The sequence below is a fragment of the Mustela nigripes genome, chromosome 2 (genome assembly GCF_022355385.1).
Source record: "Mustela nigripes isolate SB6536 chromosome 2, MUSNIG.SB6536, whole genome shotgun sequence".
Taxonomy (NCBI): domain Eukaryota; kingdom Metazoa; phylum Chordata; class Mammalia; order Carnivora; family Mustelidae; genus Mustela; species Mustela nigripes.
Genome location: NC_081558.1, coordinates 70,270,520 through 70,295,008, shown reverse-complemented (window position 1 = coordinate 70,295,008; position 24,489 = coordinate 70,270,520). Strand labels below are relative to the sequence as shown.

The 24,489-nt window shown below is 45.0% G+C and overlaps 1 protein-coding gene across 1 annotated transcript in view; it reads right to left on the bottom strand.

Moving 5' to 3' along the window:
• Nucleotides 1–22,929, bottom strand: part of LOC132010470 (serine/arginine repetitive matrix protein 1-like) — an 82,662-nt gene extending 59,733 nt beyond the window's left edge. The window contains exons 1-2 of the mRNA XM_059388316.1: nucleotides 22,912–22,929; nucleotides 5,277–5,986 (exon numbers count right to left, since the gene is read on the bottom strand). Coding sequence (XP_059244299.1) covers nucleotides 5,277–5,986; nucleotides 22,912–22,929 — 728 coding nt within the window. The remainder of the gene's footprint in view (nucleotides 1–5,276; nucleotides 5,987–22,911) is intronic.
• Nucleotides 22,930–24,489: the final 1,560 nt, after the last annotated feature.

Below are 24,489 nucleotides of genomic sequence, written 5' to 3'. Positions count from 1 at the left end.
CATTGTTCACCTGCTCCCCCTGGTTCAAACTCCTGCATCAATCACACAAGGGAAGCCAAACCTATTCTAACATTCTAATGGCAGACGCAGGTGTTTGACCACATCCCCCTTATTACTTGAGAAGGAGCATGATAAAAGGAAGCAAACCTACACCAAGGTCCCACCTTCTCTACTTTTTGCAAAACTTAGAAAGTGAGAGCTCGCAGAACGCACCCTTGAAAAAAAAATCCAGGCCCATAGCCTATACCACTGATGTAAAGAACTGACAGGAAGGAGTTTTTGACTTTACCCAAACCACCAGAGGAACTGATGGAGAACTTCGAAAATCCCAGGGTTCTCCATTTTCAGGGATGCTTTTTCTCCCTAAATGTGGAGAAGAAAAATCAAAATCCTTACCCTTATTCTAATTAATACCCATTTTTAAGTGACATAAGTAAACCTGCATCTGTGTAATCCAAGGTAGGAATTGCTACCAGCTAGTTCATGTGAACATAATTCAGGAGACAGCAGCATTTTGTAATCAATATCATCTCGCTACCTAGTAACTAGGTCTAGTTACTAAGGGGGCGTGCCATAAAGTAAGTAGTGCTCTGAATACTATTCTACAAGGGATACCTTACAGAAAAAGTCAAACCACTTTATCCACAGGTTCACAGTTTTTTTTTCAACAATTCTTACGGGCAAAAAAAAAAAAAATTTCAAAGTCCCTTGAATACCCAGAGCATGGTCTTCCTTTACATTCAAATCCAGATAATTTATACTCTGGTGTTTCTTTGATTCACTAACATACCTTTGGATATTAGAGCATCCTTTTCACCTCTAGGAAGGAGAGGACCTCCTGCTTTTAAAAGTGCAGGCATGGGCGCCTGGGTGGCTCAGTGGGTTGAGCCGCTGCCTTTGGCTCGGGTCATGATCTCAGGATTCTGGGATCGAGTCCCGCGTTGGGCTCTCTGCTCAGCGGGGAGCCTGCTTCCCTTCCTCTCTCTCTGCCTGCCTCTCTGCCTGCTTGTGATCTCTCTCTCTGTCAAATAAATAAATAAAATCTTTAAAAATAAAAAAAAATAAAAAAAAATAAAAGTGCAGGCACGGAGCACCTGGGTGGCTCAGTGGGTTAAAGCCTCTGCCTCTGGCTCAGGTCATGATCCCAGGGTCCTGGGATCAGGTCCCACACCAGGCTCTCTGCTCAGCGGGGAGCCTGCTTCCCCGCCCCCCTCCCTGCACCTGCCTTTCTGCCTACTTGTGATCTCTGTCAAATATATAAATAAAATCTTAAAAAAAAAAAAAGTCCAGGCACATCATGAAGTCTGGAATGAGCAGAGCCCCTAGAAATAATCCAGCTCCAAGATTCTAAATTGAGGTATCCAGGGCGCCTGGGTGGCTCAGTGGGTTAGGCCTCTGCCTTCAGCTCGGGTCGTGGGATGGAGTGCCGCATCGGGCTATCTGCTCGGCGGGGAGCCTGCTTCCTCCTCTCTCTCTCTCTCTGCCTGCCTCTCTACCTATTTGTGATATCTGTCTGTCAAATAAATAAAATTTTTTAAAAAATCTTAAATTGAGGTATCCAAGGGGCGCCTGGGTGGCTCAGTGGGTTAAGCTGCTGCCTTCGGCTCAGGTCATGATCTCAGGGTCCTGGGATCCAGTCCCACATCGGGCTCTCTGCTCAGAAGGGAGCCTGCTTCCCTTCCTCTCTCTCTACCTGCCTCTCTGCCTACTTGTCATCTCTCTCTGTCAAATAAATAAATAAAAATATTTTTAAAAAAATAAAAATAAAAATAAATAAAAAATAAATAAATAAAAATTGAGGTATCCAAAATTTTTTTTAAGATTTTATTTATTTATTTGAGCAAGAGAGAGATACGGCAAGAGAGGGAACACAAGCAGGGGAAGTGGGAGAGGAAGAAGCAAGCTTCCCACTGAGCAGGGAGCCCAATGCAGGGCTTGATCCTAGGACCCCAGGATGATGACCTGAGCCGAGGGCAGACGCCCAACAACTGAGCTACCCAGGCACCCCTGGGGTAACCAAACTTATGCTGCAGGGAGCCCACAGAGCCTCGGGGAAAATAAGGTGCATCTTCCTTGGATGCTTTTTGAATTAAGACAATAACTTAAAGCATTTTTATATTAAAACAGATGAATCCTGCATCCTATTCTCCATCAAAGGAATTGGTGAATGAACATTGAAAAATTCCCTGAAAAGTGCCAGAAACCTCAGGCTATGCCCAAAATCCCCCTTTCCAGGGTTCCTTTGCCCAGAAGATTATGGGGCAGGTTTAAGAAGTATCAATATGATCCATTTCATAGCTTGAGACCTGGCTGTGACTGGCTCCTAGAAGTCACTGTGCTGTTAGTCTTCGAAGAGATTTACAGCCCTCCTCCCATTAACCAGGTGAGGCTGGGAGCAGCCCTTCCCGAATGCAGGACCAGAAGCCAAACAAGGTTGTTAAGAGCTAGCCTTCCACCTGTGTGCCATCCTCTTCCACCTCAGGTGCACTCCTAACAAACACATAATTAAATGAGCTTCTCAATGAATCATAAAGCCACACATCCCTCATAAAACACGTCAAAGCATTTCTTTAAGCGGCTGTTCATCACTGGCATTATATGTAGCTTGGAGGCATCCAGATTTACGCATATGCTATTATTTACTGTCTCTTCACTAAAACGCTGAATTTTTCAACACTGCAGGTGGCCTCCATTTGGACACACCTAATAAGGAAGCAAGTCAGAAAGGGTAGTATTTGTTCCCAAAAACGGGGGGGAGGAACCAGAAGGCCCATTCAACATTGTGTCTCTAGACAAAAGACACTCCCTTGAGACTGAAAAATAAAATCTAAGAACCTATATGAGATGGTCAACTCAAGAGTCATCTAACAATTAGAGACCTACTGTGTGCCAGGTCAGAGGCTAGGGCTTAAGAAGCAATGACCAGAAGGAAATCCACATCAGACGGCAAATGGTAAGGCACTGTTAGTTTGGAAACTGAAAGTTGAGGAACTCCTTTCAACGCAAGTACTGCTCGTTTATTTTCAAAGCCCCCTTTTGGGGGAGAGGGGCAGAGGGAGAATCTTAAGCAGGCTCCAGCCCAGCACAGAACCTGACCTGGGGCTCAAACTACAACCCTGAGATCATGACCTAAGCTGAAATCAAGAGTCGGACACTTAATGGACTGAACTCCCCCAGGTGTCCCTCAATACCCTTTTATGTGATCTGATTTGACCTTCATAGCAAAACTGTAAGAAAGATAATTAGTATTATAATATCTGCTTTATTTATCTCTGTTAGGGCTGAAAAAGGTCACCAAGTGACACACCTAGTCTTATCGGAATGAGACCTGAAAACCTCTCACATCATTTAGTCAAACTTTTACGAACACTTTCATTTAAAACACTCTTTAATCCTTGTAATAATTCCATGAGTTTTGTTTGTTCCGGGGAGGCAGGCAATCCCAGAGAAGGGAAAGCCAGGTCACAGGGGTTAAATAAGGGCCCAAGGTCACAAAAGAGAGAAGAGCTGGAATTTGAATCCAGGTCTTTCACCCAAAGGCCTGCGTCCTGGGGCACCTGGATGGCTCAGTGTGTTGAACAGCAGATTCTTGACTTAGGCTCAGGTCATGATCGTGGGGTCCTGGGACCAAGCCCACCCTCCCCCCCAATCAGGCTCAGTACTCACTTCGTAGTCTGCTTGGGAATTCTCTTCCCTCCTCCCACTGCTCCCTCCACCCAGCTGGCCCATGCTCCCACACAAGCACTCTCTCTCTAATAAATAAATAAATCTTAAAAAAAAAAAAAAAAAGCCTGTGTCCTTTCAGAAAGAACATCAGCAACACAGCCAGGGTAGGGACACCCTCCAGGAAGAGCTGGGGATGGGAAACCAAATCTCACAGGCCCCTGGGGAGTTGAACAGGAACAGGCTCATGCTGGGGTCAAGCTGAGACCCAACTCTTGCCAAACCTTCTGGGCTTTCTAACCCAGCTCAGCAACCCCCAGTCCTGCTCGGCTCTCCAAGTGGCCTATGTTTGTCAGGGCACCTCTGTGATAAAACTAGGGTCAGAGATCAAAGGGCACACAAGTGTGATCTTTCCAAACCAGGAAAAAGAGGAAGGTGTCATCTGTCACTCCAGATCCAACTCTGAACCTGCCAGGCAAACGTCCTGTCTGGCGCAGGGGGAGGGGTCATTGACCCTCCCCAGTGCAGACTGCACAGGACTGAGCTGCTCTTGCAGTTGCAAACTGAAAAGGACCCTGTTCCTAGCTTGTCCCCCTGTCTGATATCCCTTGTTTATCCCTGCCGCAAATAAACAAAAGATGCTCCAGGAAAGGGTACCCATCCAGCCTACACACTTGCAGACAACAGTTACGTATTTGTTTGAGCCATTAAGTTCTGGGGAAGAAAATCAGAAAACTGTTTAAAAAAAAGCAAACGGAGGCCAAACCACTTACACTTCGGAGGCGCTCAAAGTGAAGGCTGATTTCGGTTTCTGAGCAAGTGCAGGGAAGGGCTTGAAGCACAGAGGCTGGCCTGGGAGCAGCTGAGCTTCCCTAAACACAACTTAACAAAAGCAGAAACCACACTTCATCACATTTGTTTTCACCTGCAATAGGCTGACCTTGAAGATTCGAAAAGGATTTAAAAACCCATGTCAGGGGCGCCTGGGTGGCTCAGTGGGTTAAGCCGCTGTCTTCGGCTCAGGTCACGATCTCAGGGTCCTCGGATCGAGTCCCGCATCGGGCTCTCTGCTCGGCGGGGAGCCTGCTTCCCTCTCTCTGCCTGCCTCTCCCTCCATCTACTTGTGGTCTCTCTCTGTCAAATAAATAAATAAAATCTTTTAAATAAATAAATAAAAATTAAAACCCATGTCAAAAGTAAACTTGTTAACTCTCAGAATTGAAAGGAAGGTTCCTAAAAGCCACACGTTCTGTCCCAGACACACTCAGATGATGTAATTTACATTAGTTTTGCCGGTGAGTGGGAACCGGGGTGCTGCTCACTCTCTGGCCTGGCTCAGATCGGGACTCTCTGAAGGTCGCCTCACTGTCATCTCCGAGTGCCGAAACCCGGAATCCGGGCCACGCGGTGTGACCGACACCATGGCTACGGGCACCTTTTGAGGCACCGCGAGGGTCTCCCTCAGGTGCGGTCAATGCAGGAGGGGTACTGCCTCAGGGTCCCGGAGCCCGGCCTCTCCCGCCGCCAACACCGCATCACGCGCCCCGACTCCACGAACGCTGGTGTCCCTCCCCACCCACCCGCCGGGGCCGATGCGCGGCCCCGGGTCTTACCCGAGAGAGGCGCACGGAGCGCGGCCCCGTCGCAGGCGCGGTCCCGGGGGCCTCCCGCGCGGGGCTCTCCGGGCGCCTGGTTCTGTCGGCCGCCTCCTCTTCGTTGTCCTCGGCGCGGCCCCGGCCGCCCGGCGGCTCAGGTTCCCTCCGCAGCTGCCGGCCGGGGGCCACAGGGGTGCACGCGGCTGGGTTCGGCTTCGGCGCCCCCTCCTCCTGCTGCTCGCCGCCGACTTGGCCCTCGAGAGCTCGGGGTCCGCGGTTCCGGGACGCGGGGGTCGTCTAGGTGCTCCGGCTGCCCCGCGCTCCCTCCCGCGCGCAGCCCCTCTCCGGGGGCGCCTCACTCGTGGCGCGCGGGCGTCACGGGCTCGGGGCGCGCGGGCGTCACGGGCTCGGGGCGCGCGGGCACGGTGGCGGGGTGGGCCCCGGGGCGGCGGGCGGGGGCGCTGCTGCAGACGCGGGCACTGATGCGGGCGCCGCGGCGCGGCCTCTCGCCATGGCTCCCCCGCGGGCAGGCGGCTCGCACCTCCCCTTCGCGCTGCCGTCACCGCCCGACGCGCGCCGAGCCCTCCCCTTCTACCGCCCCGCCCGCCCGCCGGCCTGCGCCGCCACCTGCGGGCGGCCCTCCAGGATGCACGCCCCGCGGAGCGCGCGGGTTGAGCCGGAAGCCGCGCCCCTCTGCCCTGCCGCCGTGGTCCTGGTCCCGCCCCCCGCTTTTACCTGCGCCGCGGGGCTTGGGAAAGTGCTGGTCGATTCGAATACCTGGGTGGGGGAAACCTGTACACAGCTCCCCGAGCGCTTACTTCTTGCGCTTTTCGGCGTCGGTCTAGGTTCAGTCTACCGGGAGCACGTGCGCTGCTTACCACTAAAGCAATTGACGTCCAGACGCGTTCCTGCAGGTTGGGCGTTCTCCTAGGAAGCAAACCTGAGGCTCAAGCAGAGGAAGGACACTGCCGAGCGCTGGGGAGTGGCGGTGGAGGAGGGGTATGTCAATGGACAGTCTGAAAAAAATGCCACCGACTTCTAGGTCGGGGAAGGCCGAGGGTTGGGGGGCGGAGCGCGGAATCAGAAAAGGATCCAGGAAGTAAGTGCTCACAGGCAAATCACCAATGGACAGTTTAACTCGAAACAACCCAATTAGCTCATTTCCACTTAGGGCTGCTGAGTGTACTACTTTGGCCCCTTCTCTGCCCAAAGGTCGTAGAGGATGTTTGGAAGGCACGGAGAGGACTCTAACCAAAACCAAAGACGTAAGAAAGCTGAGCCATAGAAAACCTGGTTTCAAATACTGGAAGAAGACTTGAAGTGTACCGTGAAGATTCTTTCAGGCAAGAATCATCCCCCGATGCTAACACTAGAGCGGATTTAATTGAAGAGCAGATATTTGCTTCGCTTAATGTCTCTCCATTGATGTCCTCAGAACGCTTCACCTACGCAGTATTCCGGGGAAACTGCATAACCTGAACCTGACGATGATGAAACCTCAGAAAAACCCCAAATGAGGAACATCTAGTAAAAAGGGGCAGAGACCGTATTCTTCAAATGTGTTAACGTCAAAAAGACAAAAGAGGGGAGTCCAGGTGGCTCAGTTAATGAAGTGTCTGACTTTTGGTTTCAGCTCAGGTCTTGATCCCAGAGTAGTGAGTTCAAGTCCCACATTGGACTTTCAAGACCTATCTCCAAAGGCAAGGGAAACAAAAGCAAAAATGAACTTTTGGGACTTCATCAAAATAGGAAGCTTCTGCACAGGAAAGGAAACAGTCAAAAAAACAAAGAGGTATCCCCCAGAATGGGAGAAGATATACAAATGACACTAAGACAAAGGGCTGATATCCAAGATCTGTAAAGAATCTCAAACTCAACACCCAAAAAACAATTGGGTCAAAAAATTGGCAGAAGACATAAGCAGACACTTCTCTAAAGAAGACATACAAATGGCTAACAGACTCATGAAAAAGTGTTCATTATCAGTAGCCATCAGGGAAATTCAAATCAAAACCACATTGAGATACTATCTTATACCTGTTAGAATGCAAAAATCGACAAGGCAAGAAACAACTAATATTGGAGAAGTCGTGGAGAAAGGGGAACCTCCTTACGCTGTTGGGGGGAATGCAAATTGGAGCAACCACTTTGGAAAACAGTGTGGAGTTTCCTCAAAAAATTAAAAATAGCAGCGCCTGGGTGGCCCAGTCATTAAGGGTCTGCCTTCTCCTCAGGTCATGATCCCAGGGTCCTGGGATTGAGCCCCACACTGGGCTCCCTGCTTGGCCAGAAGCCTGCTTCTCCCTCTCACGCTCCCCCTGCTTATAGTCCCTTTCTTGCTGTGTCTCTCTCTGTCAAATAAATAAAATCTTTTTACCAGAATTAGATTAAACAAAAATTTTCAGATTTGATTAAAGTAAAATCTTTTTAAAAAATTAAAAATAGAGCTACCCTATGACCCAGCAATTGCACTACCGGTACTCACCCCAAAGATACAGAGGTAGTGAAAAGAAGGGCTATATGCACCCCAATGTTCATAGCAGCAATATCCACAATAGCCAAACTGGAAAGAGCTGGGATGTCCTTCAATAGATGAATGGATAAAGATGTGGTCCATATACACAATGGAATATTACTCAGCCATGAGAAAGGATGAATACCCAACTTCTGCGTCAACATGAGCAGGACTAAAGGAGATTATGCTAAGTGAAATAAGTCAAGCAGAGAAAGTCAATTACCATATGGTTTCACTTACATGTGGAACATAAGGAATAGCATAGAGGACATTAGGAGAAGAAAAGGAAAAGTGAATTGGGATGAATCAGAAGGGGAGATGAAGCATGAGAGACTGTGGATTCCGGGAAACAAACTAAGGGTTTTAGAAGTGAGGGGATAGAGGAATGGGTGAGCCTGGTGATGGGTATTTAGGATGGCATGAGTGGCATGGACACTACATCAAAAACTAATGATGTACTGTATGGTGACTAACACAATAAAAATAAATAAATAAACATTACCATATGTACATTAGAAAAAAGAAAAAGAAAAAAAAGGACAGAAGGAGGTTATATGTTCCAAATTAAAGGCTGCTAAAAAAGACATGACAACTTAATGGGATAACTTGTCCTAATCTGAATCCTGTACTGGAGGAGGGAAAATGCTGGAAAGAATATTTCAGCGGACAAAGTTGGAATCCTGATAGTAAATTATTGGCTCAATGTTAAATTCACTGCTGTTGATAACTTGGACCATAGTCATGTAGAAGAATATCCCCATTCTTAGAAATACACACTAAAGTATTATGCAAGCATGATGTGTGCAACTTCAAGGGACTCAGAAAAAAACATATTGATAGGAAAAACAATAAAATAAATGGGCAAAATATTAACAATCAGTGAATCTGGGTACAGGATGTACTGAAACATGTCTGTACGTTTGAAATTATTTCCAAATAAAAATACTTTTGAGAAACCAAGCAGGGGATGTGGTTGGATGGGAGGAAGACAGGGTGCGTCTGTAAAAGGGGGACACAAGGTTCTTCTGCTTTTAGAACTTGTGGTCTTAGAGCAAGTGATCAAATTTATATAGAACTGACATACACTGAAATAAGTACAAGTAAGACTGGGGAAATCTGAATAAGAGGTAGGTTGTATCAATGTTAACATTCTAGCTGTAATAACATACCAAGGTTTTCAAAATGTGATCAATGAGGAAACTGTGCAAAGTGTATTATTTCCTGTGGTTAAATGTGAATCTACAATTATCTCAACAGAAATTTCAATTACAAAGACGCCTGGCTGCCTTGGTTGCTAGAGAAAGCAACTCTTGATCTCGGGGTTGTGAGTTCGAGCCCCACACTGGGTGTGGAAATTACTTAAAAATAAATAAAATCTTTTTTAAAAAATTCATTTACAAAAGAAGTGATCGAATATATGCCAGATTGGTATGTAGGTAGGCAGGGCTAACTGGGAGTGTGTAAGAGCAAATGCGCTGGTGCCATCTCCTTGTGGGTTTAGAGTAGACATGGGGCTGTTAGCAATATGTTTTTTTAACTAAAAAATAATAATAATTAAAATAAAGTAAAATAAATAATATAAATAAGTAAAAATAAAATAATAATAATAATAAGCTATTTGATAAACTATTTGACTATTTGATATATCACTGACAGATCAGGTTCCTTCCAATTCTGTAATTTAAGAATCCTAGAGCTGGGGGATCTTTGACATCATCTAGTCCAACCTTCTCATTTTCAGGAAACTGCGGGCAGAAAAGTGGTACATGACCAAAGGAGCATCCAATTAGTGGTAGACCCATAACTACAACTTTTGTCTGCCAAATATGTCCAATGCTCTTTGCACCTTTACCAGCTGCCTGTCACTCTCTATATCCATGAGGTGCAGTCAAGATTGGTGCCAAATTTTGAAGTCATCAATTCATTCATTTTGACTCCCTGACTGTGGCCCTGTGGGCACAGGGTCCTGACATCCTGTTTCCAGCACCAGATGACAGACGCATGTATCCCACCCTGGAGGAGGAGGGGCTGGTTTCCTTTTGCCATCCCCAGCTTGGTAGGAGCAGGTGGCAGGCAGGACCCCTTGAGTGAGCCCCCAGCTGTGTGCCCTGAGCTACTTCAGCAGCTGGTGACCTGCTGCTTCTGGAAGTCAAGGGTGCAGCGACCTAAGAGGGCAGCTAGATGGGTATACAGAAGAGAAAGTACTAATTGCCTGGCAGGTCCCAGCCTTACCCAGCATCGGGCATAGGTCTCTACACCAGAAGTGACTTGGGCCTCCCTTAGGGCTCAGATAGGCACTGTATTCTTTCCTTCTGTCAAATCAAATTAAAATCAGCATATGTTCACTGATATTTGCCAGGCCCTGAATAAGTAGCTATGGGGAAAAAAAATATATATATGTAATTCCTGCCCTTTAGAAACCCAAAATACAACCAGGGACCCATGATGGACATGCAGAAAATGTCTTGACAAAAGAATTAAAACATTAGCTTTGTTGGCTTGGGTTCTCCTCAAAAGCAGTGTTAAAGGAGGACTCAAGAGCAGGTAGTTTCTTTGGGGAAGTGATTGCATGGAACAGGGGTAGGAATAGGAATCAGGGCCAGAAAGAATGAAACAGGCAGGGAGAGAAAACCCATCCAAGGATGCTTAATCTAGGTGGTCTCCTCTATGAGCAAGTAGGGCTCAGTCCTCCCGGCACCCTCTGAGGAATTGCATAGAATGCAAGACATGGGGACACCTGGAGGGTGCACTTGCTTAAGTATCTGACTTTTGGTTTTGGCTCAGGTCATGATCTCAGGGTTGTGAGATCAAGCCCCACACCAGGCTCTGTGCTCATCATGGAGTCAGCTTGGGGTTATCGCTCCCTCTTCCCATGTCCCTCCCCCTGTGCTCTCGCTAAAATAAATAAATGAATCTTTGAAAAAAAAGGATGCAAGACGGAAGAAGGGAGCATTTATCCACCAGCTCCAAGCTCCCATTGGCCAAGTGGGCACTGAACAAAAAAGTGAACTGAGAAGGTATCACGGGGACATACATATATACAAAATGCTCAGATTCACCAGCAGAAAAGCAGCCTCCAGGCAGAGATTTTTGCTTGCTTTATTCGTTGCTGCATTCCAAGCAGCAACAATAGGACTTGACTCATAGTAGATGCTCAATCAATTGACCCGGAATGAGTGAACTATAGAGGAAATTGTTAAAAGTATGTAAATAAGTCATTTATCAACAATGGGTGTGTGTTTACATGCCCACTTGTATGTGCACTGGGTATTGGATAGGTTAGAGTGATAGTGAACAAAAACGGTACAGTCTTGGCCCTGTGAATCTTTCACTCCAGTAGAAGACTCAGACAATATGCTCTATATGCACCTTCAATTAGTTTGTGACACATGCTGAGAAGAAAAGCATGCAGGCACTGGAAATAGAATCATAGGAGGATTTATAATAGACCAGCTGGTCAGGGAGGATCTGTCCAAGGAGGTGACCCAGAAGAGGAACAGGAACCAATCATGCAAGGGGCAAAGGGCAGCATCAGAAAAGGGCCCAGAGGCAAGAAAGACAGTAGCTGGCGCTGCTGGGATTTCAGGGAAGAGCCAGACTGTGGCCTGTGTACCAGTTTGAGGAAACCCAGATGGCACTTCAGAGCCAGACGGCAGGGCTCACCCACAACCTCCACTTCCATCTCCACTACTGCTACAAGTAATACTTCGGGAACATGCTAAAATCCCACGTCATATAAGCAGGCCCCTGCAAATTCAACTGGTAGGGTGTAGCATAGGGTCGCAAAACTGAAGGTTAATTAAAATCAGTATTTCTGGAGTGCCAGGGCAGCTCAGTTGGTTGAGCGTCTACCTTCAGTTCGGGTCACAATCCTGGAGTCCTGGGATGGAGCCCCAAGCGGGGCTCCCCGCTCAGCAGGAAGTCTGCTTCTCCCTTTCCCTCTGCCCCTCCCCCTGGCTCGTGCTCTCATGCTCTCTCCCAAATAAATAAATAAAATCTTTTTGTAAAAAATCAGTATTTCTTGGGGCGCCTGGGTGGCTCAGTGGGTTAAGCCGCTGCCTTCAGCTCAGGTCATGATCTCAGGGTCCTGGGACCAAGCCCCGCATTGGGCTCTCTGCTCAGCAGGGAGCCTGCTTCCCCTCCTTTCTCTCTGCCTGCCTCTCTGCCTACTTGTGATCTCTGTCTGTCAAATAAATAAATAAAATCTTTATTAAAAAATCAGTATTTCTAGTAACTATTTCATGGCTACTATGTGACCAAAAAAAAAAGGAAAATGTTTTCTATTCATTTAATAAATATCTAGGGAGTCATGAATAAAGCAATCAGGTTAACTGAACTGAGAGCACCCCCAAATGATCATAGGATCCTCATGTATAACCACCTCCCACACACACATCCTCCAAGAAAAGAACTTGAACCTGCCAGAACAAGAACAAAAATCCAATCCTGTTATATCCACACCAACGTTGTCACTGAATGTCTTATCCCAGGATTGGTTTGTTTGTTTTTATTAAGATTTGTTTATTTATTTGAGACAGAGGTAGAGGGAGTGGGGAAGGAGAATCCCAAGCAGACTCCATGCCGAGTACAGAGCCTGACATAGGGCTGGACTCCAGGACCCTGAGATCACAACCTGAGCCAAAACCAAGACTCAGTTTACCAACTGACTAAACCACCAGGTGGCCCTTACTGCAGGGTTTTAATCTGACATTTACTGAGCACATATATGCACCAAGCACTGTACTAAGAACTGACATCACTTCATTGAATCCCTACAGCAAGTCTGTGTGATAGCCATTAACATCTGCAATTTATAAATAAGAAAACTGGAGCCTCGGAGAAATTAATTTACCCAAAGTCACACACTATTGACAAAATCAGAATCAATCCAGGCTTCTAGCCCCCTATGATTGATTCAACACTTTGCTTTTGTCCTGTGAAGAAAAGGAGAATCAACCAGTCTCGGAAGAATGGAAGAATGGGGAGGTTAGGATTGGGGTGGGAAAGGAACCCTAGGATCAAGATGCGTAGCCTTGTGTTTATAATGCCAACCAGCTGCTCGTGGGAAGTAAGAAAAAAATAGATTATATCAAAACCTTCTTTAATAGCTGGTGTTAGTCCTGATGCTTTAAACACCATGTATACGTGGATAACTTCCAACTTTACACTTCCAGTCCTGACTCTCCCTCCTGAACTCCAGACTCATGTAAACAAACTGCCTAACTGGCACTTCTGTCTGGATGTCTAGCAGTCATCTCAACCCTCTGATGCGCCAACGTGAGCTGCTGGCCTTGTCCCAAGTAGTTCTACTCTCCCGGTCTTAGATTTCAGTTGCTCAGGCCAAAAACCTTATAATCATTTTAAACTTCTCTCTTTGTTCCCAACCTATTGGGGATTCTGTTGGTTCTACCTTTCAGATACAATTCAGAATCTACTTCTCACCACCTTCATTGCTTTCAGCCTGCTCCATTTCCCCTGGAGCCCTGCAAGAACTCCCCAAACCTTGCTTGTTCCCCTCTCATCCTCTCCTTTCCCCCAGAGTCCATTGTCAACACAAGAGCCAATGTCCTTGTAAAATGTGGCTCATTTCATGGTCCTCCTCTCTCAAAACCCTCCAATACCTCCCCATTTCCCCCAGAAAATAAGCAAATATCTTTCCAGTTGTCCATAAGATCTACACGGTCTGCACCCCTCACCTCCCAGCCTCATTTCCCTCTTCTCTCCAACTCACTCCCTTCACTCCACAGGCATAATGATCTCTTTGCTATTCCCTGAACACCCAAAGACACTCTCACCTCAGCATTGCACACTGTTCCCTTTGCCCCAAATTCTCTTCCTCCACATGGCCCTTCCCATCACCTTCCCAGCAAGGCCCTTAGGCACCCCAATTCCCCTTGCTCTCTTCTATTTTTTCTTATTCAACACATTATAACATGTACTCATTGCTGTTTATTTTCTGCCTTCTCTCGATTCACAAGGTAGTTTTATTCCTAGGTATAATCTTGACACAATGTCTAGAACAAAGTAGTTGTTCAATAATTATTTGTCGAATGATCCATCCTTCGGACTCTTACCAAAGAACCATCTGACCCAAAGTACACTCACTGATTAACATTTCATTGTCTTATTGGAGGTGGAGAATATAGTAATTTCTGGTTTTTACATCAGTGTTAAAAGACCTTGAGAGGGCGCCTGGGTGGCTCAGTTATTAAGCATCTACCTTCAGCTCAGGTCATGATCCCAGAGTTCTGGGATCGAGTCCCGCATCAGGCTCCCTGCTCCATCGGGAGTCTGCTTCTCCCTCTGACCTTCTCCCATCTCATGCTCTTTCTTTCTGTCTCTCTCTCAAATAAATAAGTAAAATCTTAAAAACAAACAAACAAACAAAAAACCCTTGAGAATATGTCCTGACTTTCCTTAACTTCTCTTCTACAACCCATTATGAAGTGACCATCTATCCAAACCCTGCGAGACCCTATTTATTCTCAAGATCTACAGTATTATTCTCAAGGGAATGAATATCCTATATGATTTTCTGATTATGGTATATTCATTCCTATTGGCTAATATTGTCATAAAATGACTTCTTATCTCCAAGTCCTAGGAATCCACATTTTACTGGATGACTCTGGGATGTCACTGTCAGTTTATCCTGATAGGAAACGATCTCTGCTATTTTAATTCTTTACTTACTCCCATCTAAGTCTTTTCAAATTCATATACCTTGAAGATTTTCTGGTACATGATATTTTACGTGTGGCCAATATTCTCCTAGTTGCCTGTTTCCTAGTGGTATATATTTATGCTTTGTTTCATTTCCCCCTGAGCATGGATTCTTCATCCAGGGTCCACAGAGGTCCAAGGGGAGATGTCAGGGAGCGTAGTATTAGTTTGAGTGGGATAAACTGATGTAGTAAGTAAATGTAAAATGTAACAGTTCGACACAGTGGTTTGTCTTTTGCTCAAGTAACAATTGAGTGTAATTCCAGACTTGTAGAGGAGCTCTGCTCCATGTATTTCACTAAGGGACTGATTGTGGACTGAATGGGCAAACTCTGGCTCCGCCATCTTGGGTCACGCAGGGCATGGCCCAACTCAGTGAAGGGCTGGGGGAGAGAGCATGGAGGAACCTGCAGGGGAGGTTCTGTGAGCCAGGCCTGGCAGGAACACACAAACCACTTCCACTCCAGTTTCACTGGCGAAAGGTCTTAGTTACATGGCCACAGTCACTAGAGGGAAGCTGGGCAATGTCATCTAGCTGAGCAACCAGGAAGAAAGGGGAAACAGATTTTGGTACCCAGCTAGCATTTTCTGCCATGGGGGGGGGGGAGGCAGGGAAGGTCTGAAGAACAGGTGCAAACACACACACACACACCACAAAAGATGCATTTTCATTTGATTTACTTTAAAAATTATAAAGAAAAAATTGCTTTACTAATTCAAAGTATAAGCTTATGGTTTTAGTTCACTTTATTCTTCATGAGGAGGCATAAGGTGATCTGATTGGCCGGGCTGGGTCATATGACCATACGGGATCAGGGGTGGAGTCTGTTACCAAGGAAAGATGCTGGTACTTAGGCTCAGGCAAGGTAAAGGTTCATCCCACTATCGTGTCATCTGAATTAACTTAATTGGAAAAACGTGTTGTGAGGGACACAGCTGGAATTTCCCTGTCCCCCTCACAGTTTAGTGCAGCCCATGTCAGTAGCCAGCACCTGCATCTCTTCCACTTTTTCTGGCAACTGAAGGCTGTTCTGCTCAGTAGGACAGCCTAGAAGTTTGGGGATATTGAAGACCTTACTCCAGAAGTCTCCATTGCCTTGCCCCTTAGGACAATGTCAATTTTGTGTTGGCTCCCCGACTTCTTCCACGTGATTAAGTTCCAGTTATTTTTGCTTGATAAAATGTCCTTCATTGGCTATCTTTCTTTCTCTGTCTCACTTCTCTGCTCTCCTGCCCAAGTTTTTTGGGATCGCCAAATAAGTAGCTTGAAATCCCTGGAGTTTCTTTTGGGAGGCACCCAGACTAAGACACTTACCCTGCCATGACTGTTATGCATCTTGATCAATGTTTGTTAGCGCAGACTCTGTACTGTCAAAGCAAGCAAAGAACATCCATGGAAACTGCTTTAGATACTGTGATTATGTCAAGCTGGGAAATAAGATGAGGAGAAACAGGGTCAGTGGTTTCTGCGCTGCAAGCTGCAAGGGCTATGAAAAGAAAACAAAAGTAACAGTCTCGCAGAGCTCAGCATCAGCAAGTAGAACATTTTCCCCTGCTGTTACTAAATTTATCACATTCAGCAACAGAAAGTAGTTGACCCAACTTGAACAGACTCCCGTTTCTCTGACTGGAGTTTAGGAATAAATAAGCCTGTAAGAACAGCCTCCATGTAGGATGTAAGACCTTGGCACAGATGAAGTGGAGTTAGGTAATGGAATATGGCAGGGCAGAAACAGTTTGCTCTCTTCCTCCCAGCCCCCCAACACAGACCAATTATATTGATGGTATAGCAGTAGCAGCAAACTCTTGAAAAACAAACAAACAAACAAAAACCCCCAAAACCTAAGCCTATTTGTTAGCTGAGGCGACAAAGAAGGGTTTTCAGGAACACGAAGTGCTCATGGCTTTCGTTTGACTTGAATTATCGCATGGGAGAAGACACAAAGCCACCCCATTCCACATGGGATGAAGTTCTTGCTGACAAAAGCACAAAGGCAAAGGCCCAGTGCAGGAGCATCCACGGCTCGTCATCTTGGACAGACTGTAAAGAGGGTGCATCTTCTTCCTGAGAAGAACTCAAACTGGGGTTTGCTTCCATTCAGAAGCCCCGTGTGAAGCCTCCGTGGGGGGTGCACATCCCAGTGCCAAACAGAAGAGATGACACACAACTCAAGGCAACTGATGAAGTCCTTGCTTCCTCCTTCCCCCTCCACTTCATAAGGTTGCTGGAGAGAACACATGTTATTCTTTTCCTCCCTGTCTCAATTGTTATGAAAGTTTTACAACCTGTTTCAATTTCTTTCATATTTACCTTTAAAATTTTACAAATATATGGTTATTTATCAAAACAAGGCATCAATCTGACTTGAGGATGTACTCTAGGAAAACAAACAAACATAGATGCAAATAAAGAAGCTAACAGACGACATGTAAAACAATAATGAGAAAATGTCATATGTGTTTGGGTTGCAGGGTGGCACAGTGGGGTAAGTGTCTGACTCTTGATCTTTGGCTCAGGGTCGTGGCATGAAGCTCCAAGTTGGACTTTGTGCTCACTGTGGAGTCTGCTTGAGATTCCCTCTCCCTCTCCCTCTTCCCCTCCCCCCCTCGTTCTGTCTTTCTCTAAAATAAATAAATAAATCTTTAAAAAAATTTTATTTATTTATTTGACAGAGATCACAAGTAGGCAGAGAGGCAGGCAGAGAGAGAGGGAGAAGCAGGCTCCCCGCCGAGCAGAGAGCCTGATGTGGGGCTTAATCCCAGGACTCTAGGCTCATGACCTGAGCCAAAGGTAGAGGCTTTAACCCACTGAGCCACCCAGGCACCCCAATAAATCTTTTTTTTTTTAAGGTTTTATTTGTTCAAGAGAGACTGAGGGACAGATAGCTAGAGAGCACACAAACAGGGAAGAGAGGGAGAAGCAGGCTCCCTGCTCAGCTCAATCCCAGGGCTGGATCCCAGGACCCTGAGATCATGACCTGAGCCAGAGGCAGACATTTAACCGACTGAGCCACCCAGGAGCCCCTAAAATAAATAAACCAATCTAGAAAAAAAAAAAAAAAAGAAAAAGAAGTGCTCAAAGGACAAAACATAACCCACAGTGATGGGTTATGTCAATGGGACCAGGAGTCAGCTATAAGAATTCCAAATGGTCAAAGCTGAGACAATTTGAGCAAAAAATAAAGTGGTATTGAGTCATTTGGATTATAACCCAAAGTACAAATTAAATAGCCATGAATACATACTGGCATAAATAAATGATTGAATAAGTAAATACACGGGAAGCAAGAGAAAAATCTCCCATGCAGAAGAATTCCAAATAAAGTATGTAGATCTCCATTCTCAAGGGGGTTGGTGCATAACTCCCCACTCTGGAAGTGTGGGCTAAATATAGTGACTTCCTTCCAGAGAGTTCCATACAGAAAGAGGAAAAGAGTTACTTTACAGTGGGGAAACATGGTAAATACTGCCTCCACCAGGTGAACAAGACCTATGTCAACAGTGACATGTCATGTTGACAGCAGGTACCCCTGATATGATGTGATGAGAAGGGCACTTCACCTCTGTGGTCCTCCTTCCTTAACCCATAACCCCAGTCTAATCATAAGAAATACATCAGACAGATCTCAACTGATTGATGTTCTAAAAATACCTAACCAGTGTTCTTCAAAACTGTCAAGGTCATCAAAACAAGGAAAGTGTGAGAAACGGTCACAACCAAGAGAAGCCACAACAACTAAGAGACCCAACAACTAAACTAAACTCAGTATTTTGGATGAGCTCCTGGAAATTTGGTAAAAACTAAAGAAATCTGAGTAAAATGTGGACTTTAGTTATGTCTCAATATTTGTGACAAGCATGCCATCCTAAGATGTTAACAGAGAAAACTGGTTGTGGGGCATGAGAAGTGTTCATGCTATCTTCGTCATTTTTCTATGAATCTAAAACAATTCCAAAGTAAGTTTACTTAAAAAATAATGGTAACATCAAAACTGGTAGGTACCATTTAAAGTCAAAACAACTTTTTAAAAAAAGGTTTTGTTTGATTATTTGAGAGAGAGTGTACGTCCAAGAGCATGAGTTGGGGAGAGGGCAGAGGGAGAGAAAGAAGCAGATTCCCCACTGAGTGGGGAGCCCAAGGTGGGGCTCCATCCCAGGACCCCAGGACCATGACATGAGCCGTAGGCAGACACTTAACCGACTGAGCCACTCAGGTACCCCGAAAGTCAAAATAACTTTTAATAATATGATGAGAATGTTTAATGCACTGGTTGTGAAGAAGTGATTTAAATATAAATAAAATTAATAACTTGAAATGAAAGTACAATTTCCACAAAATCCGTGGAGAGGGAGGAAGTTGGAGAAGGAAATTAAGTCTTGGGGGACAGGGGGTTGAGCAAATGGGTGAAGGGGAAGGGGAGGTCCAGGCTTCTCATTATGGAATGAACATGTCAGGGGGATATAGTCAATGGTACCATAGGTAGAGCACCATAGGTGTGGTGATGGACACTTGTGGGGAACAGTGCATAACGTATGGAGAAGTTGAATCATTCTGTCTTATATCTGAAACTAGGGGAACATTGTATGCCAACTATACTTTAATAAAATAAAAACACATTTTAAAAACATTTTTAAAGGGAAGGTAAGTCTAAAGATTTGGTCCTGGGTAATGCATGATTCTGGAGAAAAAAGACATATTTTGTAGATGGGCTCACTTATTGCTGGAGGAATTAAAGTAGCTGCCACATAGGCAAAGCAAGAGAGGAGAATGTCGATAAAGCATAATAAAGTCAAACACGGAACATGACCAGAAGAAGGCCACTGTGTAACTGGGGATCATAAGAAACTTCAAAAGGTTAAATCCTCCCTCAGAAAGAGAAGACTCTCAGACTGGGTAAAGGAAAGTCCAGCTTTCTGGGCTTTACAAAAGACACCAAAAACAATATGATTCTTTTTTAAAAAAGATTTTTAAAAATTTATTTGTCAAAGAGAGAGAAGAGCACAAGAAGGGGGAGCAGCCGACAGAGGGAGAGGAAGAAGCAGGTTCCTCACTGAGCAAGGAGTTGAGGGGCTCGATCTCACAAGTCTGGGATCATGACCTGAGCTGAAGGCAGACGCTTAACCAACTGAGCCACCTAGGCATCCTAGGAGTATGATTTTTAAAACACTGACAGTCCTAGGAAGGGCAAACATATAACAGTAGAAGGCACAATACATTAAGAAATGGAAACATAAACAGAAAGCTTTGGTGACACTACTAACACAAGAGCAGTGTCCTTAACTGCTTACACGCGCCTTTCTCAGTCCGTTCACACCTAGCCTGAGTCCAGCGCACACCTATCTACAGGAAGTTCTACCCTTCCCCTGGTAAATCTGAGTGCTTACATTTTCCGAAAAGCCATCTGGCTATTCTTGTCACCTCTTGTGCTGGGCCTGCAGATGACTCACTTGGGCCTCTGGCCTCTCTGGATCTCTCCAGTCAAGGCCACCTGGAGACCCCCCGATGTCCAGCCAAGCACAACTAATGTAGGGCTTGTCAAGTTTAATTAGAGTTCACAAAGACCCAAGGACAGTCATTACATGTAAGCCAAGCTCACCAGATGGAAAGAGTTGTTGTTGTGATATGTCATTTATCCCCCCAAATTGATCAGTGGATTTTTTAAAAAAAGATTTTATTTATTTATTTGACAGAGAGTTAGAGAGAGAGCACAAGTAGGCAGAGTGGAAGGCGGAGGGAGAGGGAGAAGCGGGCCTCCACTGAGTGGGCAGCCCCACGCTGGGCTCTATCCCAGGATCCCAGGATGGTGACCTGAGCTGAACACAGCTGCTTTGACCAACTGAGCCATCCAGGCATCCCTGATCAGTTGGTTTTATGTTAAACCAATCAGACGCCAGGGAAATTTTTTTTTTTTTTATGTCTTTCAGTTCATAGGGAAGGACAAATACATAAAAATATCCAAGACAATTGAGAAAACCATCAAGGGCTACTAATTCTAATCAGAAAGCAAAATACAGGATTGTTTCTGTCATAGGAATTGACAAGAACAGGAATAGCATGGAACTGAGAACTGAAAAACAGAACAATGCCATTGTGAGAATTTAGGACTTTGCTAGCAGGACACTGTTTTCCCTTTGTTTTAGTAGTCAAAATTCTCTGGGGTCCTGAATAATTAAATAAAAACTGTGTTACTGAAAGAAAACTGGGAAGTTTGATTAATCACATAGTGCCCACCGTGACATGAGTTTCAGGCAAAATTCTGAACAATTCAGAGAAAACACTTTTAAAAAGGGTTCCCTAAGTGTTCCTTGTTTCTCTAATTTCTTCTTAGTTTCTCTTCCTCTTTTTATATTTTCTAAATTTTTTGAAAGATTTAAAAAAAATTTTAAAGATTTTTCATTTATTTGAGAAGGAGAGCATGAGCTGAGGGAGAGGCTAATGGAGAGGGAGAGACGGACTCCCCGCTCAGCAGTACAAGGCTCTATCCCAAGGCCCCAGGATCACGACCTGAGCTGAAGGCAGTCATTTAACTAACTGAGCCACTCAAGTGCCGTAAAAGATTTTATTTTTAAGTAATCTCTACATCCAAGGTAGGGCTTGAACTCATGGCCCCGAGATCAAGAGTCGCATGCTCCACCAACTGAGACATCCAGGAGCCCCCCCTTCTTCCCTTTTTTATTTTTATTTATTTTTAAAGGTTTATACTTATTTACTTGTCAGACAGAAGAGATAGAGATCACAAGTAGGCAGAGAGGCAGGCAGAGAGAGAGAGGGGGAAGCAGGCTCCCTACTGAGCAGAGAGCCTCATGTGGGGCTCGATTCCAGGACCCTGAGACCATGACCTGAGCTGAGGGCAGAGGCTTAACCCACTGAGCCACCCAGGCATCCCTTCTTCCTCTTTATAAAGAGATGATGTGGATAATATATCTCTAGAGGCCTGAAATTCCAACAGTCATCACCAACAGATTCAGCAGGTTTTTTTAAGAAACTATACAAAAATTTCTGAACATGAAAATAGAGTTGTATAATGGATTCCATGTATTCATCGCCAACTTCAACAAGGATCAGGGCAGAGCCCACCTTTTTCCATTCTCACCCAATTCCCTCATCCTTTAAATTATTTTGAAGCAAATCCCAATCCCAGACAACATATCATCTCATTTATAAATATTTCAGTGTGTCTCTCTAAAAGGCGAGAAGTCCTTTTCTGACAAGTTACCTAAAATGTACCGAGTTTTGGTATTATGCTACGTGAAATAAGTTACGGAAAGACAAATGCCGTATGATTTCAGTTGCAAGTGGAATCTAAAAAACAAAACAAAACAAACAAACGAGGCAGAAACAGACCCATAAATACGGAGAACAAACTGGTGGTTGCCAGAGGGGAGCAGGGTGGAGGGATGGGTCAGGTGGGAGGTTTCCAGTTCTAGAATGAGTAAGTCACAGAAATAAAAGGCACAGCATAGGAAATCCAGTCAATGGTATCTTAGTAGAGCTGCACCGTGACAGATGGGAGCTGCACGTGTGGTGAGCAGAGCATGAGGTATAGGCTGTGCAACCACTACAATGTACACCTGAAACTAATGGAACATGTGAGTGTCAACTATACTTCAATTTAAAAGGTACATGTTATTGGGCGTCTGGGTGGCTCAGTCAGTTAAGTGTCTATCTTCAGCTCAGGTCTTGATCTCAGGGTGACGGAATCGAGTCCCCCATTGGGCTCTCTGCTCCCCGGGGAGTCTGCTTCTCCCTCTCCCTCTGTTCCCCCCCCCCCACTCATGCTCGTATTTGCGCTATCTTGTGCTCAAATAAATAAATAAAATCTTTTTAAAAAATGTACAAATTATTCATGAAGCTGAGTTAACAAAATGAACCTTGACTTAGCTTTTTGAGGGACTCCAGGTCTTTTGTAAATTTTTCAATATCTTCTTTGGTTATTATTTTATTAAAATTTTCTATGTTTGAGGCCATGTTGTGGGTCTGAATTTTGGTAAAAATACAACAATTTCATCAAATTTCCCAATTTATTTTCATGAAATTGCATCTAGTGAGAGAAAAAAATAGAATATATTAAGTTAATGCTGGAGGAGCAAATTGATGATGTAGGAGAGAGAGGATGGATTAGGGGAACAAGTGTGTGTGGCGGGAGCAGGAGGAGTGGCGCCTCCCATCCACTGTGTAAGGTGGGGAGAGGGCTCATGGATTCAGATAGGTGTAAGTGGTTGATTCAGTATTTCCACTGAGAGTGAGGGTAGTGATGAGAACATCAGAAGCTGCAGGAGAGAGGAACTGCTCAAAAAGGGAAGAAGTGAATCACCTAAGAAAATGTAGGAATTCCTAGAGGTCTGAAGGACCATTTTAGATGCGTGGGTTATAAATTTAAATAGAGCTCGATCAGTGTGATATTTTCCCCTGACCACAATCCTCTGCTTCATGTTGGCATAAAGGGAAGAATAAAGTTGGATTTCACCCAAGTTAGTTTTTTCCAATTGGGTTTAATGAAGAAAGAGAGGTAGGTTCGGGGTAGTTTAGGGTAGACACAGGAGAGTAATTTTAGTGATTGGGAAAGTAAAAAGAAGCTGAGAGCGGTGAAGGATGACAAAACCATTGTGGTGTGGGAGAAAAATGCCTGAGAGGTTGGTAGGAGCAGCTAGGTGTTTAGGGAACAGCCAGGGGCTTTGGCTGATGATGGGCTGTAGGTTTAGAGGGCAGAGCAGAAGTGCCTGGAGGGGGCACAGTGGAGGAGTGTGCGGGAGAGTGTTGCAGTAAGCGTATCAGAAGAAGATTACAAGAGAGGAATGATGTCTAAGGAAGCTTTCACTTCTTGTGACCATTACACACTGCCCATGAATCTTGTTTGCTCTTTATTTCTGGGCTTTTCTCTATTTAGAAAAGTGGATTCACTCTTTAAAAGTTCCCCCACTGGGAGGATTTTCTTTCCTTTAGTTTTCAAAACCATCCTTCTTTGTCTTCATACCTGCAATGCTAAGGCAGCCCACTTCCGGTGGGTTCCAAGAAACCTTGCAGAGAACAATATAAGTCAGCCTTGAATTTTCCTTCAACCGTCAACTGATCAAAAGGAACTCCCCAAGAGGAAAAAGTGTGGGTTAAAAAGGGGTTTCTAGGGTCTCCTGGCTGGCTTAGTTGGTAGAGCACTCTTTATCTTAGGGTCGTGAGTTAGAGCCCTATGTTGGGAGTTGAGATTACTTAAAAACTAAAGCGATTTTTTTAAAAAGGGAGGGTTTCATAAGTGACTCTTAATCTCACAACAAACTGAGGGTTGCCGGGGGGAGGGGGTTTGGGAGAAGGGGGTGGGATTATGGACATTGGGGAGGGTATGTGATTTGGTGAGTGCTGTGAAGTGTGTAAACCTGGTGATTCACAGACCTGTACCCCTGGGGATAAAAATATATGTTTATAAAAAATAAAAAATTAATAAAAAAAAAAAAAAAAAAAAGGGAGGGTTTCTATGCATCAAGAGTTGTCATGCTGGGAGTTTAACCAACCTGCTCAGGCAGCTCACTGATGCCTTCAGGACCTACAATTAACAAGGTGGTACTAACACTGGACACACCCATCTTAGTGGTTTGGTGGATCCTAAAACTCAGTTCATGATAAGCGTCTCATATCCCAAGGTTACTTACTATCTAATGGTATCTACCAGGGGCCTCGAAGAACTGTTTCTCAAAGCTGGTTACCTGATGGAGAGAGGGTGCTCTGTTTCAAATTCATGGGCACTAGCCCTGGGCTAGTGTAGTCAGAGCTGACTACAGGATCCATTTGGATCTGACACTAACACTTGAACAGCATCGCATCCATTGGAGTATGTGGACCAAATCCCAGAACTCTTTGCTCATTGGCCTGGACAGGCTGAAGAGCTTCTTTGGTTCCTGGTTCCACTCAAATTTGGCATCCTTTTCATATAAGTTAGCAGACTCAAAGTAACACATCTGAATATTTTGCTTCAGAAATCCAAAGAGGTCCAGCAAACATTG